The 15,059-nt window shown below is 44.5% G+C and overlaps 1 protein-coding gene across 1 annotated transcript in view; it reads right to left on the bottom strand.

Moving 5' to 3' along the window:
• LOC144769139 (serine protease 27-like) overlaps window positions 1–15,059 on the bottom strand; it is a 431,213-nt gene that overhangs the window by 395,767 nt on the left and 20,387 nt on the right. The window contains exon 2 of the mRNA XM_078653147.1: window positions 4,161–4,326. Within this exon, the coding sequence (XP_078509273.1) occupies window positions 4,161–4,326 (166 nt within the window). The remainder of the gene's footprint in view (window positions 1–4,160; window positions 4,327–15,059) is intronic.

The following is a 15,059-nucleotide window of genomic DNA, read 5'->3' as shown; positions in this document are numbered from 1 at the left end:
TAAGCATAAAGAGGATATAGTTCATGTTAAATTAAACATTAGTGCACGTTTATAAATCTTCAAGTTCTACAGTGTTTAAATTTCAATAGTGCATTTAAATGTGTCAAACATGTTAATATTAATAACGGCACAGTAATGATAATGTCAGGGGCTCTGTGATGCTACTGTGATGTGTAAGGGTGCAGCCTAACTATTGCTACTCCACTCCTTACTTTTGCATGACTCACAGTCTACCCTACCTTTCCTCCATGCTAAAGCCTTTTCACTCTCATTGCATTTTTGTATATCATGTCCTCTCCTCAAGTTGAAATCTACTGAAACGCTGATCATTAGATGAGCATGACGTCTGAGCTCACCATTACTCTACAGAGCAGCTTTGACAGGAAATGAGAGGAAGCTGCAACTGCTTCAGAAGAATGCAATGTCATCTGCATTCAAACACCATACAAATATGCACACACACAGGGATGAGATACAGGCCCTCAGCTTGTGACTGCTGTTTGAATGTGAGGGTTTAAACAAAGGACAATGTCTCTTTCCTGCCTCCAAGTTGTTGAGGTTAGTAGCAGTGTACTAAGTGCTCACCAAGCTGTCACATTACCTTCATACCTTCTCCCTGAGCTCCTGTCTTCTATTCTGTTCTAAGCTTAAGCCAGAGGTTATGTGTGCTGAACTGTGTTCTTCCTGCCCAGTTAAAGAGTTTGCTCCAGTTTGATGCTCAAGAAACCTGCTGTACCCAAGCATTTTCAGCAAGTTAAAGCACTTGGAGTGCGGGACAGACCAAGGGGTGGTGAAGCAGAGCGAGTGTGGTGGAGCAGGCTTGGGAGTAGTGTTGGCTGTAGGATGTGGTGAGGCACCTCTAGAGTTGGTGGTGTGGCAAACCTGATATGACAGTGTAGGCTTGGCAAGGCAGTGGAGTATGTTGGAGAAGATATAAGGGATCTGTGGAATTCATCAGAGATGGTTCTTGCCAGGCGTAGTGATGTGCAGTAATAGACCTGGTGTGTTGTTATGATTAACAGGAAACATATTCTGGTAGTCATAGGCTCCTTATTCCAGTGAGGGCCTCTTTCCAATGCATGTCCAACTGACCTGTTCCAGGTACAAGAAGTTATCTTCCCTTTGTTGAAAAGATCCAAAAGTCAGACTCCAATTTGAGCACATTTATCTAGTCTGTCTGCCTTTGGCCCATATGGAGCATATCAGAATTTTCTGTGGAACATGTAAAATTGTCAAATCATACAAAAATGACCTTGCTAAAGCCTAAGGCGACATTAGTCGGCTGCAAGTTCCCTGATATCTGCATTTCAAGGTCTGAAAATTAATGTGCAAAATAAAAATGTATTCTAAACTGATGTAATTTCTTCATAATGGGTCATGGCAGTTAGGTACTGGACTACACGTAAAGGCTCCTCACCTTTTTTTTTATTTTGCATAAAAGCTAATTACAAATTAAACCATACATCAATTTGATCTAAACAAATCAGTTATCATTCTGCCAAATACCCTGCTGCACTTATACCTAGGCAACCCTTCTCATTCGGCTTGAAATTGCTTAAATTCTGCACAATACATTTACAAACCCTACTATCAAACCCAAGTGCCCCCAACAGCCCAAGCGATCCAAACCCAACCATCCCCCAAATCACTACTCCTACTTCCCCAGCTGGCCCTTCCCACCACACAACTTGCCACCCATTCAGGGTGTAAAGACCAATAAGGTCCGACGTATTGCCTCCCACTTTTTGTGCCTCTCGCTCTGTTCCCAGTTGCGGGCCTGGTTTTCCCGCTGGCCGCCGCTGCCCCCGCAGCCCCTCCCCCTGCCATCCCTCCCACTCCTGCCTCTCATCTGTGCTTCCTTCCCTCCCCCTCATCTATTTAATGGCAGCCGCTTTGAGGAAACGTGAGCAGGACACCTCACCTCCCAGCCAGGTACCCGCTCTCTCCCTCAGCAGCTCTGCAGTTGAGTCACCGCCGCTGACCCCACGTCTCCTCTGCCTGTGGTGTTCGAGGCCACTGTCTTATTCCTCAGTGGACTGCCCTGCTGCTTGGGGCCTGCTTTGTGTTTCAGAGGACAGCCTTGTTCCCCAGAGGACTGCCCTTTTGTTTCAGGCCTGACTTGTTCTCCAGGGTACTGCCCTGCTCTGTAAGGCCTGCCTTTTTCTCTCTAAGAATGAAGACTGGACATGCTCCTTCCATCCCAGGATACATGAGTGACTCCAAGTGTCAGTTGGCTGACGTTATGTCTGAGCTACAGGGACACACACTCCAGAGTCCTCCCTGCAACTGTTGAGCTGATCTGGAACTGGAACCCCCTGAGCTCTGCTGACCTCTGATAGAATGAGAATCTGTTTCCCAAGAGGTGCCGCCTCAGGTTTTGGGCACTAGGCTGGTATCATTGTGTACTCCTCCTAGCCCAATTGAAGGTTATTTTGAACTGGTGCAGCGCAACACAGCTCGACACTGACTTCCCATTGCAGCAGCTTATCAGTGGCTTTATTTGCAATGCATCTCGATGAAGGACCGCACATCACAGCTACTGTTCGATGTCTTCAATGGCAGCAATATGGGTTGACAGAACCTCGCATTTTGATCCCAACAACAGAATGTATTATCTTCAGCTACCTGTACTTAGTCCATAACCAGCCCTCCCTCTATAACTGTGGGCCTGAGCTTGTGACTTTGACCCTATCAAGTGTGATTAGATAACCCTGGCTGGTGTTTGCACTTCTACATGCTATTTTTGCTGAAAACTTTGAACCTGCATAGATCTGGTTCTGCTGATGGCATTTCCTTCAATTTGGCATTTCATTAAATTTTCGTCATTTTATGCATTAAAAGTGATCCTGTTTTTTTTATTGCTTTGAGATTTGTCTTGTATGGTGTTTCCACCTTATTGCTGGTGCTGCTTAACTTGTTTGTACTTAGCCCCTAAGTTAAGCCTGTCTACACTTGTGCCAAGCTACCAGAGGGTTAAGCACATGTTAATTTATGACTTTTGTTGTTCATCCTGACAAGAATTGTGGTTGTTTCTTGAGAAGAGTTTCACCCCCCTCATCCAATTACCCAATTCCTTACAACAGCATATTAGAAATTATGCTGAGCTGTGGATATTTTAGCCAAGAATTTCATAACTGACTTGATGAAGATATATACAAAGTCAAGGTCAGGTACTCATTACATTTGACTTGGGTCAGTTTGAGGATCTATGCAGTCTGAAAGACCATTGGTTGTTTCAGAACTCAAATAATATGAAGCAGAACAATAATTAAATGTAAGGGTAGGAGACAGAAGGGCTGATTTATGGTATGGTGGAGTGGGATCCCAGTTCTAAATCACTATTGGTTCTGCTCCACCAGGCCTGCAGTTACCCACTGCATTTAGAGGTAGAGTAACTGCTATACATCCAGTAGCACATCCTCAGTTGATTCAACCACCTGGAACCTATGTCCCAGAGCACCATGCACCCCAAGGAGCGCAATTCAATTCATATTTTTCCTGCCTGGGACCGCCACATTAAGCATGAGGGGTTTGCAGGACTGATTCATCACTCATCAGGTAAAAATATATATATTTGAATATAGTGTAGAAGTACAGGTAATTGAATTCACATGGATGGGAAAAAATACTCCTTCATGGCTCAGAGAAATTAGTCTCCATGAAAGTAAAGGGTCATGTATGAGGGTTTTCAATGTGTAATGGATGAGTTCAATCAATTAGGATCACTCTGAATTTAAAGGGAGTTTATAAGAATATGCAATGATTGAGCTGACCAGGGATCTTATTAATTCAGAATGACAATCCTAGCCATAATATGCTATGAAAAAACAGAATTATATGGTGAGAAACCTTGATATGACAAATCAATGTTACCTACATACACATATAATTCCAAGCTGCTGTTACGTTCCCCTAACATTCAATCAAACCTATTGAAGTCAAGATGGACTCTTACACATGCCCAAGGTCTTTGATATTAACGGGTGCATGGGTTAAGATGCCTAGGCACACTGATTTTTGACATTGATTAAACACTTCACATTAACTGGTGTCTAGTTGGGATCACATCCTCCCTGCGCCTCCTGTTATCAGTCCCCCAGAATGGTGTGGTTAGAAGTTAGAACACTCAAGTAGGTGATCAAGAGAGGGGTTATACTTACAGCCCATAGTAGCAGTGCGCTGCTGACACCACCCAGCTGTTGGTGATTAAAGTTCCTCCACAAATATGCTCTTCATACACCTGCACACTGGCTTGCCATGGCCACGCCCCATCTGTTGCATCGTGTCCACCAACTATCCGTTGAGAAACCACTGGCCTTCCGCATACTAAAGGAAACAAAATAATGAGTAAAATTGACTTAATGTTTGTGATGAAATGGTTCAACAGGACAGGGTTCACACTCAGACCAAGAGGGTGGAATCACACTGGACGTAAAGTGGATTTCCAGGTATCTTATTTGGGATGGTCTATTGAACACAATCTACCTGAGTGAGTTTCATAATCCTAACACCAGTGGTCTGCCAGATATGTAAAATTTAATATATCATTGTGTTAAATGATATCGCTACCTAGGCCTTAAGTAATGTACATGCAGGTTGCTAGTGGATTTGGAGAAAAAGTAACACAAATATCATGCAAAAGAAACAAATGATGGATGAAATGCTTAACAATACAAACATACACCCCCAGTCCCAATGATCTGGGTTTAATCCATCATTCTTATGCTCACCATGCCATCCCAGTTTGGACCCAACCATATGCTAATCTGTCTTAACCCTGTTTCTTATGGGAACAGTCCAGCCCAAACTGCAAGCCAAGACCTCCCTGGACCCGAAACAAGCATCCTGGAACCAGTTTTGGGGCATCACCCCTCATTATCCAGGCTAGCTTGAATCCAGTGGTGCAATGAGCACAGGAACCATGCCTGGGCATACCCTTCCCACTTAGGGTGACAAATGAAAAAAAGAAACAAATGATGGACAGATTGCTGAACACATCAAACATTCAACCCCAGTCACAAGGATCTGGGCTTAATCAATCATTCCTTTGCTCAACACACCACCAAAATGTGGACCCATCAGCATTCTAATCAGTCTTAACCCTGTTCCATATGGTAACAGTCCAGCCCGAACTGCCAAGCCTGGTCCTCCCTGAACCGGAAACAAGCATCCTGGGACCAGTTACGGGGCATTACCCCTCATCAGCCAGGCTAGCTTGAATCCAGTGGCACAGTGAGCATGGGACCCACGTCTTGGTATACCCTTCCCACTCAGGGTAACAAATGCAAAGGAAACAATTCATAGACAAAATGCTGAACAATGCAAACATTCACCTCCAGACACAAGGATCTAGGTTTAATCCATCAATCTTTTGCTCACCACGCCACCCCAGTTCGGACACAGCCATATGCAAATCAGTCTGCCAAGTCAAGTCCTACCTGTACTAGAAACAAGCATCCTGGGACTGGTTTCCGGGCATCACCCCTCATCAGCCAGGCAAGCTTGAATCCAGAAGCACAGTGAGCATGGGACCCATGTCTGAGCATACCCTTCCCACTTAGGGTGACAAATGCAAAAGAAACCATTGTTGGACGGAATGTTGAACAATGCAAACTTTCACTCCCAGTCACTTGACTCCAGTTGCATGGGGAGCGGATGCTTGATTCCGGTCCAGGGTGGACCTGTACCAGGTCCAGGAAGAAATATATGCCTCTCTTCCGCACTAAAAAAAATTAATTTGCAAGCTCCTCTAAAGAACTCTTTAAAGTTATCCACCAGCTTGCTTCTCCTCCACAGCTCTGTATCAAGTTGGCAGGATTCTTGCACTCAGGTTACTGTTTTAGTGATCTAAATGTCTTTCTTGAAATGTTCCTGGGGGAGTGTATCTTCACTCTTTTCTTCTTTCTGTGTTTCAGGCTATCTCCATCTGGACATCCCCCAGTAAGCTTATTCTTCGCTGGTCTGCCCTCGGTTCCATTAAAAGAAAGAAATGCAACAAGCCTCTGGCTTAAAAGCTGCCCCACCACCACAATCCCTCTGCCTCCAAGTGACGACAACAAACAAGATGGCGTACGCATACACATGTCATATTTCATACTGGCACTTACCATAATAGAATGTCAGGTTACATGCTACATGATCAGAGGCTGAATCCATATTTCTGACTATGTGTAGGTAGCAACATATGTCTGTGCGTGGCTAACAAAGTAGATAATTGCAGGTAACTGGGAAAGCAAGTACAAGTATGCGAAAGATACACATTCCCAAAGCAAATCATGGCTTTCAAATGTGGCTTTTCTAAATAAATGCTATGTGAACCCTGTTTTAGAAGGCTAAATGTGTCATCTGGAAATCCGCAATGACCATCATTTGAGAAGAGCAGATATGTATAGGTGAAATACAACGGCATCAAAGCTACACACCACAGCTGTGGATGATGCTATTACTGAGGGAGGGGTAGGCTGATTTGGCCTTGACAGATGTGGACATCTGCAGTATTCACACAATAGTAAGAAGTGTTATCAAAAGTATACAAGTGAGATGTTTTTGACTAATTTAGACAAACAACGATTCTTTCAGGCCTGGTAGCACAGTGAGTCACGTGAATCTTAAGTAAGACACACTCATTGTAATTGGCTGTGTTCTAAGCTGCGTTTCAATTACAAACTGTTAAAAGCTTGTCAGACAGAAAGATTTAAGTTATGTGATAGTGCTGTGCTGACATAACACAATACTTGTCATCACATAGCTTTCCCATTGCTATGCCTATATTACATATGTGTTCACTATATGAGATACACATGTGACACTTCTAACAACTACATCTGCCAATGGACAGATGAGCACCTGTGAGGTGACACGTGTGATATGGTCCATTCCATGACTCCTACATCTTCATTTAGACTTATAAAGATAAGGGAACTGTAGCACTGGACCTGCTGTTCCACAAGTTGTGAATAGGGATGGCACAGTATATACTATATCTAAAGAATGCAGTACAAGTCCATTTCTTATTACGAGGTCCAATCTCCCTTGGATTACATTAATTAAGTATGGTATCGAGCAGGGCATCAGGAGTGAGAGACTAAACATCAGTTGTTACATAGATATGGTTAGGTTTAGTGAGAATGAGGAAAATGTTGTCACATCAGGCTATGTTCCAGTTACCAGTATGTGATAGTGTGCACAAGTCTTGTTGCTTGCTATCATGTGCTATTGACTGTACGTTCTCAATTTGTTCATACAGTTACAATTGATGTTGGCTAATCTGGGAAGACTTGAATTGAGACCTATGTAGAAAGTACACATCAACACCTCAAATAATTCTTGTTTACCTCTTTTTCAGAGCATCAGATCAGGACAGTGAAGGAGTCAGTGCCACAACAGTTGGGGATTATTTACAACAAGGGGTGGTGATGGACAGAGTCTCTGAATTAAGCAGAGTACTCTCACCCAGTCAAGAGATCAGGGCTAGATCCAACACCGTTTTTTAGCTCATTGCACCATCCCAGTTTCAGAACCTGGCTGTATGCAAATTAGTCTGTCCCTGGCCCAGTGCATCATGGGAACAGGGCAGACCAGACTACATAAGCCAATTCTTACACTGGGAAGGAAACAAGCTTCCGGGGACCGGTTTCTGGCATTACAGCCGTCTTCGGCCCGGCTTGCTTGAATCCTGATGGTGCAATGAGCAAGGGACTCACATCTGAGTATACCCTTCCACGCTTAGGGTGGACAAAATTATTTACAACAAGGGGTGGTGATGGACAGAGTCTCTGAATTAAGCAGAGTACTCTCACCCAGTCAAGAGATCAGGGCTAGATCCAACACCGTTTTTTAGCTCATTGCACCATCCCAGTTTCAGAACCTGGCTGTATGCAAATTAGTCTGTCCCTGGCCCAGTGCATCATGGGAACAGGGCAGACCAGACTACATAAGCCAATTCTTACACTGGGAAGGAAACAAGCTTCCGGGGACCGGTTTCTGGCATTACAGCCATCTTCGGCCCGGCTTGCTTGAATCCTGATGGTGCAATGAGCAAGGGACTCACATCTGAGTATACCCTGCAGTTGGGGAAGCAGCTGACCACAGTGGTTCTCATGCTGCCATTGGGCAAGTGGGAACCAGTGGCACAGAGGGTGATGGGAGAGCAACTGAGGAGCTGACAGACGTAATAGCAATGTCTAGGTGTGGAGGCCATTTTCCCCCTGAGCCAGATGTCTGTGGGTCAGACAGCAGTGCTGAATGTGCTCCAGGCGCATCCCACTCAACTTACCCAGATGGTATTTTACTATTTTTCCTGGAGGGCATTCACTCTGACATGTGTTCCCTGGAGAGATCTAATCAAGCTGTAGCTTCCACACTCAGGGCAGCCTTATCCCAAAGCCAGCTTTCCCACCCTGCCTGCCTCTTCTCAATCCACAGTCTCATTTCACATAACTGACCCAGGCACACGCAAACCTAAGCTTGCACCCACATCAACATCCACACGCAGCACACAAACACACATACGTAAGTGCACACACACGCTCTCAGCAGACAGCCGTCACACTCACTTCCACTGACATGCTGATAGACCACCACCCATTGCACCACATGGATCACAGACAGAGCAACAGGCAGACAGCACACCACCACACACAGACATGACAGACACCACACCAGCAGACACAGACATGACACAGACTTCACAGCCCTCTGCCTCCACAGCCCCTACCTTTGCCTCTCCCATATCCACTCTGCCCAAAAACTCCATCTCATTGCCCATGACATCTTCCCTTCCCAACCTGACCTACCTCCTCCCAAACCTAAAAACAAGGCCCTGCCGCCCCTGCCATTCTCTTCCATATCAACCCCTAAACAATCTCCCTAGCCCCCTACTGAGACCCAAACATAGGTGAAATCCCAGAAATTAAAAGGCTCCCCCTCCTGGCAATGCCCCACCTCCTCCCAAACACAGAAGATCCTCTTCCCCGTCCTACCCCAGCACATCCTCAGAGATAAAAAACGAAAACTAAAAATGTCCCACTCCCGATTCCCTTCACCACCCTTAAGGGTTAAAAGATATGCAGGATGGTGAAGTCCAGGCCCCCACAAACTCAGTTCAGCTCTCACACTGTGATAGCTATCCCCCCCGATCTAGAGCCCGGCCCTCCCAAGCACCAACCTACCCCACCCTAGTTTTTTTTATTTTCATGCCTTGCCTGCAAGCTGTCTCTCCCGGGGGAGGTATCCTTTTGCAGGAAAACTGAAGTCATGTTTATAGGAGTACCATTTTTCTGGCCCACAATCCAGAGACATTTGGACTGGCCATTGGCCTTAGATTTCTTATTTTCATTTTGGATGCCGAATAAAGCACGTTCTTTTCTAATTTTGACATTCCTGTGTCCAAAAATAGCATTTGCTGTTAAGTTTCATTCATGTGTAATTTGGGATGTGTGTGTCCAGTGATGTAAGTGTGACAAGGATATCATATGGTACATGGAGTATAATCAGTCTATTGGGAGGTTGTGTAGATTTGTGTGCCTACATTGACTGGGTGTCAATGTCCACAATATGTTTGTGTAGGAGTGTGCTAAATGGAGTATGCATTTTCACAAAGTTAATGCATATTTAGAATTCCATTGAGAAGTGGTGGTAATTAGCGATTCCTTAAGGCTGAAGTGCACTTTTTTTGTGCTACTTATATTGCATTTAAGGAATCGCAATTTCCAATTCCTTAAATGCAAGAGCAAAATAGGGAATCGCAATTTTGCAATCCTGTATTTTGCTAGTAGGTTTAAACTCACCTACATTGCTCTCAGCCAAATACCGATCGCAAACACTGAAATTCGCAGTTAGCGATCAGTATTTGGCCACCTAACTCTGTCCCTTATTGTTCATAGGTTTGTTATTTTGAAAACTGTACAATCTACTGAGCCATATCTATTAGGGCCTTTTAGTGAAGATGATCGTTTTTTACTAACTAGGTTTCGTTTTGACCTCTTCCACTTTCTGCTGGCTCAGCCACATGGGTGTAGTAGAGGTCAGAGCTTAGAGTCCTGTGGCTGCGACGGTAAGTCTCAATAGGACATGCTTCATTTTTTTTAATGTTTTCTAATTTATATAAGATCCCCCGGAAAATGTTATTATTCCAACCCTGAAATTATTGGATTTTAGGCAAGTGCATCCAGCTTTTATATTTTTACAAATGTTATCCAGCGACATTATTCTACCTGTCATTAGTTTTTTAAAATCAGCAGTGAGGCTTAGAGCCTGTTGCGACTATTGTTCATGGCCCCAATAGACTGTTTATTGTTTTCATGACTCGGTTTTATCTTGAATTTTATTTGTATTGCATACAGTGTCCTTCAAAGAATGAGCTGCCATCCATGTTACTCTTTTGTATGTGCATTGTTTTAGACTACTTTTAAAGTTTTTATGCAAAAACCGAATAAAGTGATTTTGTTTGTTTGATATACGAGGGGGGGCAGGATCATAATTTCTGACAGCGATTCCGGCGTGAAGGATTCCAAATGTTCCAGGGCTATAGAGAAGTTACGATTCAAGGGCATGATGGATAGAGTCAGTAGAATGGTGGCATTTTTAAAGACTCTTATAGGTATTCTCAAGTTTATCCTTAGAATGATTAGCAAAGGTGTTACATAGTTCCTAAGATGTCAGGGTAGGGAGAGTGCAAGCTGTTGGTCGACTAAATCCTTTAAGATTTTTAAAAGTTCTTTGGCGGATTTTCCAGCGCTGTCACTTCTATTGATAGGATGCTAGCTGCACAAGGCTCTAATATTTTTGGAATAGGTCTTTATACTAACTTGTGAATCACAAGTGGGCTTTTGGTACACACCTTCTTTTTTCCTATTTCCTACAAACTGATTTCTCTGGCTTAAGTTCCTTAGTAAACCATGGAGCAGGGGTCTATTGGACTTGTGGTGATTAGGCCTGACTTGCTACTTCCAGTGGGGGACCAGGACCAGGACTTCTAGTCCCAGCATCATCTGTGGCCGTAGCTGTCGCCAACATGATCCGTGTGTGCCTGGATACGCAGTAAAAACCCTCATGGGCTCCCACAATGCAGGATGCCCGACTTTCTACTTCCCATGGGGGACGAGGACTTCTAGTCCCAGCATCATCTGCGGCCGTCGCTGCCGCCAACACGATCCGTGTGCGCCTAGAGGCACGGTAAAAGCCCTTGCGGGCTCCTGCACTGTGGGACGCGCGTGGGCGAAGCCGGGGCAAGGGCCGGACCATCTGCACCCGTCCATGCCTGGCAGAGACTGGACTGGGCCAGCTCCCGTACGCCCGAACTCCAATATGAGTAAGCAAAAACTACCGCCCAATTCAGCGGGGTGAAAGTTAAGGCAAAAATGCCCATGAATTGTGCCACCATAATCTCTAAGTTGACGGCGGCTGTTGAGGCCATAAATGAGGAAATACATTTTGTTGAGGAGCAGCTGGGCATAGGGGGAGTACCTGGAACAGATAAGGAGCCACACAGTACTATTATTGATTCACTTAGTGATGTTAGGTGCATCACTGATTTTGTGGAGAGGGGGGAAATTACAGTTATAGGGACTTTCGCCACCCTGCCAGAGGCATCAGGTTCTGGCTTAGTTATTGATGAAAGGGAGAGGGGAGCTGCTTCCAATGCCGGAATGTGGACTATACCAAGAAGGAAATATAGAAAAGGCTTGAAACAGGGTATAAATATTGAAGAATCCGGGCCTGGGAGGAGCAGTGGCCCACCAGGGAGTAAAGATTGGTCTGAAGCCAACCTTGCCATTACTGTGGATAAAACTGCTCAATCATATCTGGAGCCTGCCATGGGGACATTTAAAATAGAATTGTTGAACTCTTTGAAAAATGCTTTGGATCCAATGTTGACCAAATTGTCTTCTATAGACGAGCATTTAAGTAAAATAAAGTGCTTTATAGAGGGAATGCATGTTGACACTGCGCTGAGGAAGATGGCCCATGTTGCTCCAGGCTCATTTGAAGTAGAGTTGTCCACTGGGGCTCAAAATCAGATTGTGCATGTTAGGAATTCTAGCTCAGACCCCGATGATCTGGCCATTAAAATTGACAAACACCTTTCTGAAGTTCCTCATAATTACATTGGGCCACAATCAAAGTGCGTACAGCCATCAGCTACTGTTAATAACGTGCAGCACCATCAATCCCTAAACGCACGAGAAAACAAATGCAGACTCCACTTACCCCCAGAGGCTACGCCCTTATCTGCTGTGTTAGTAGGCGTCCCTTATTTAAAAATTATTATGACTGAATCCCCAGATTGCCTAATCCCTAAGGTAAGGCTCTGGTGTTCAAGGTTTTCTGAGGAAGGGGCTAAAGCTGCATCACACATTATTATGGCGAGACGGTGGGGTGGGTGACACAGGGAGTAAAGTCATTTTAGGGAGATTGTGTTGTTGTTAATTTTAACCAGATCAATGTAGCAAAATCATTTTTTAAAGAGTTTGGTACGCCTGGAATAAGCAAGATTAGAGCGCTTCCCCTGGGGTATTTCTATTGCCCACCCATGAGTATCATAACTGAGTCTTTCATCGCGATGGAGGAATCCCACTGTAAATCCTGAAAGGACACACAAGGGGCAGAGAAACATGTATCAGCTAAAAGAGAAACACACTTTTACTCAGTCCAAAAACAGGAACATATAACCTTGTCTATACCAGATACAGTTCCTGCCTTGAGATCCCGGGGGCTGTGTTAGATCTGGCTAATAGATTTGCCCCACTGAGTCAGTTAGATACCAATGATTGACTAATCAGTCATAACGACACATTGGTGCAGACGTCCCCGAGTCAGCTCACCACCAGCCAGAGCATTCCGATAACGGCAATGGTAAAGGGGGCAGATATCTTAAATATCCTAAGTTGGAATATAGCTGGTCTTAAAGCAAAGAAAGATGACCCCGGGTGGACCGCCCGTTGAGGGAATATGACATACTGGGCTTTCAGGAAACATGGGACTCTGAAAATAGTTTTTGGTTGGATAGGTTTACTACCTAAAATGAGGCGGCCCAAACCTCGGCTGCTGGCCATGCTAGGGGCAGTCTATTAACGAGGATTACGTTAAAAGTGAAGGGCAGCCACCTCAAATTGGAAACATGGTCCAATAATTGTGTAGCGGTCGAGATTAGACCCCCTACAAGCCCAGAAAATATTGGTTCTCAGTTTTTATAATTTGTTTCAGAAGGTCTCTGTAAACGAACATCTATGTAGTCTTAATCACTTTTTGGACCAATACAGGTGGAAGGAAATTAATCAGTTTCTTATTATTTTTTAGGGTGCTTTTAACATTCATTTGTGTCACAGGAAGTGTCAGGACTTCGACGAACTGGGGCCAGGGGGCAACTCAGATATTCATTTTGAACATTCTCCACATAGGGGACATTTAGAGGATATGATAGTGGATTTTGGGCTGGCATTGCCAAATATATCAGAAGCGGGAGTGAGCATCCCTTCTTTTAAAGGCAGGGGTTTGTTTTCCAAGATTGATTTTATATTTGTTAACACTACCATGATTCCTATGGTCCTGGATTATACTGCAAGATGGTCTCCTCATAGTGACCACAACCCTATTGGTATCAGTTTAAAGGGCTTTTTAAAAATTACAGAAGCGTTAGAGTCAAGAACCAGGGCTTCTGTGATTAAGACCAAGGCCGTAGACTGAAATGGGCCAAAGTGGTGCCTGATCTTTTTTTACATGATCTGTTAAACATCATAGGGAAAGAGATAGCTATCTGCCAAGATAGTTCACAGGGGAGTGTGGTGATTTGTGATTGCCACAGCTTTTGACAGGATATGTACGCATGTAGCCAGTGCCCTCTCCTTACCTAACAAAAATGGTACCATTAAAGCAGAGAGGTGGTTTGATCATAAATATACCTCCGCCAACCAGAAGTTATTATGTGCCCTAAAACAGAAATCACAGGATAAAAGTTTAATAATCAGGGCAAGGGTGGAGTATATTCAGCCCAGGCATACACGCAAATTGGAAATCAAAAAAGAAGCATGGGAGGACCTGCTGTCTGTCAACATAATCAAGAACAGTTCCAAATTCATAGGAAATAGTGAATAGGCCCCTTTTTTCTGGCCTTAAGAGTAATGTTGTTGAGTGTAACATCTCAGAAGAACTCTTGTTCAACCATTTCAAACATAATTTATCACATATCCATACCAATATTATAAAGAGAGAGACAAAACCGGTGAGGCGGGTAAGCTCCGGAACCCCAGCGCCAACCGGAACACCGCATACAGCAATGCAAAGGTGAGTATAAGCAGATGGACATAGGCTATACACCAGCCCAACATATACACTAGAAGGCAAAAAGACCGTTTGGGACAAAGTAGTCCGTTGTGAGCGTGGGCGTTCTGCTGTAAAGCGATGGGCGTGTGCATTTAGCATTGTGACAAGCGTTCTGTGTGAGAATAGCGTTCGGACACGTCTTAAAGCGTTGGGCGTGTGCATTCAGCATTGTGACAAGCGTTATGTGTGAGAATAGCGTTCGGACACGTCTTAAAGCGATGGGCGTGTGCATTCAGCATTGTGACAAGCGTCCTGGTTGAGAATAGCGTTCGGACACGTCTTAAAGTGATGGGTTTGTGCATTCAGCATTGTGACAAGCGTCCTGGTTGAGAATAGTGTTCTGACACGAAATGAAGTGGGCGTGTTGTTTAGCATTGTTGTGGGCGTGTGCATTCGGAGACGCCGGAAGCATTGCGAAGCGGGGGAATAGCGTTCTTTAAGTTGTGGCGTTTGCCTTTGACGCGATGTGGAGCGTCTAAGTGCACTGGAGTGCATAAACCTACCAAGGCACACGCCCTCAGACTGTGAGGTGCGCAGGACCCGAAAATGGAAAACGTGCCCCGGTGAGCCACCATTGCAGACTTCTTTTTCATACCCGGACAACGTCGGGACGGGCCGCTAGTTATACATACAATCACGAATTGCATATAATACAAATGAAATAGACATTGCTGTTTGAGTACAAACAGTGGCAAGAAGGCATCAGAGAGTTAAAGGTTTAGGATGTTAATTTAATC

The sequence above is a fragment of the Lissotriton helveticus genome, chromosome 7, assembly GCF_964261635.1.
Source record: "Lissotriton helveticus chromosome 7, aLisHel1.1, whole genome shotgun sequence".
In the NCBI taxonomy this organism is placed as follows: Eukaryota; Metazoa; Chordata; class Amphibia; order Caudata; family Salamandridae; genus Lissotriton; species Lissotriton helveticus.
This window is presented reverse-complemented; position numbering and strand designations above follow the sequence as displayed.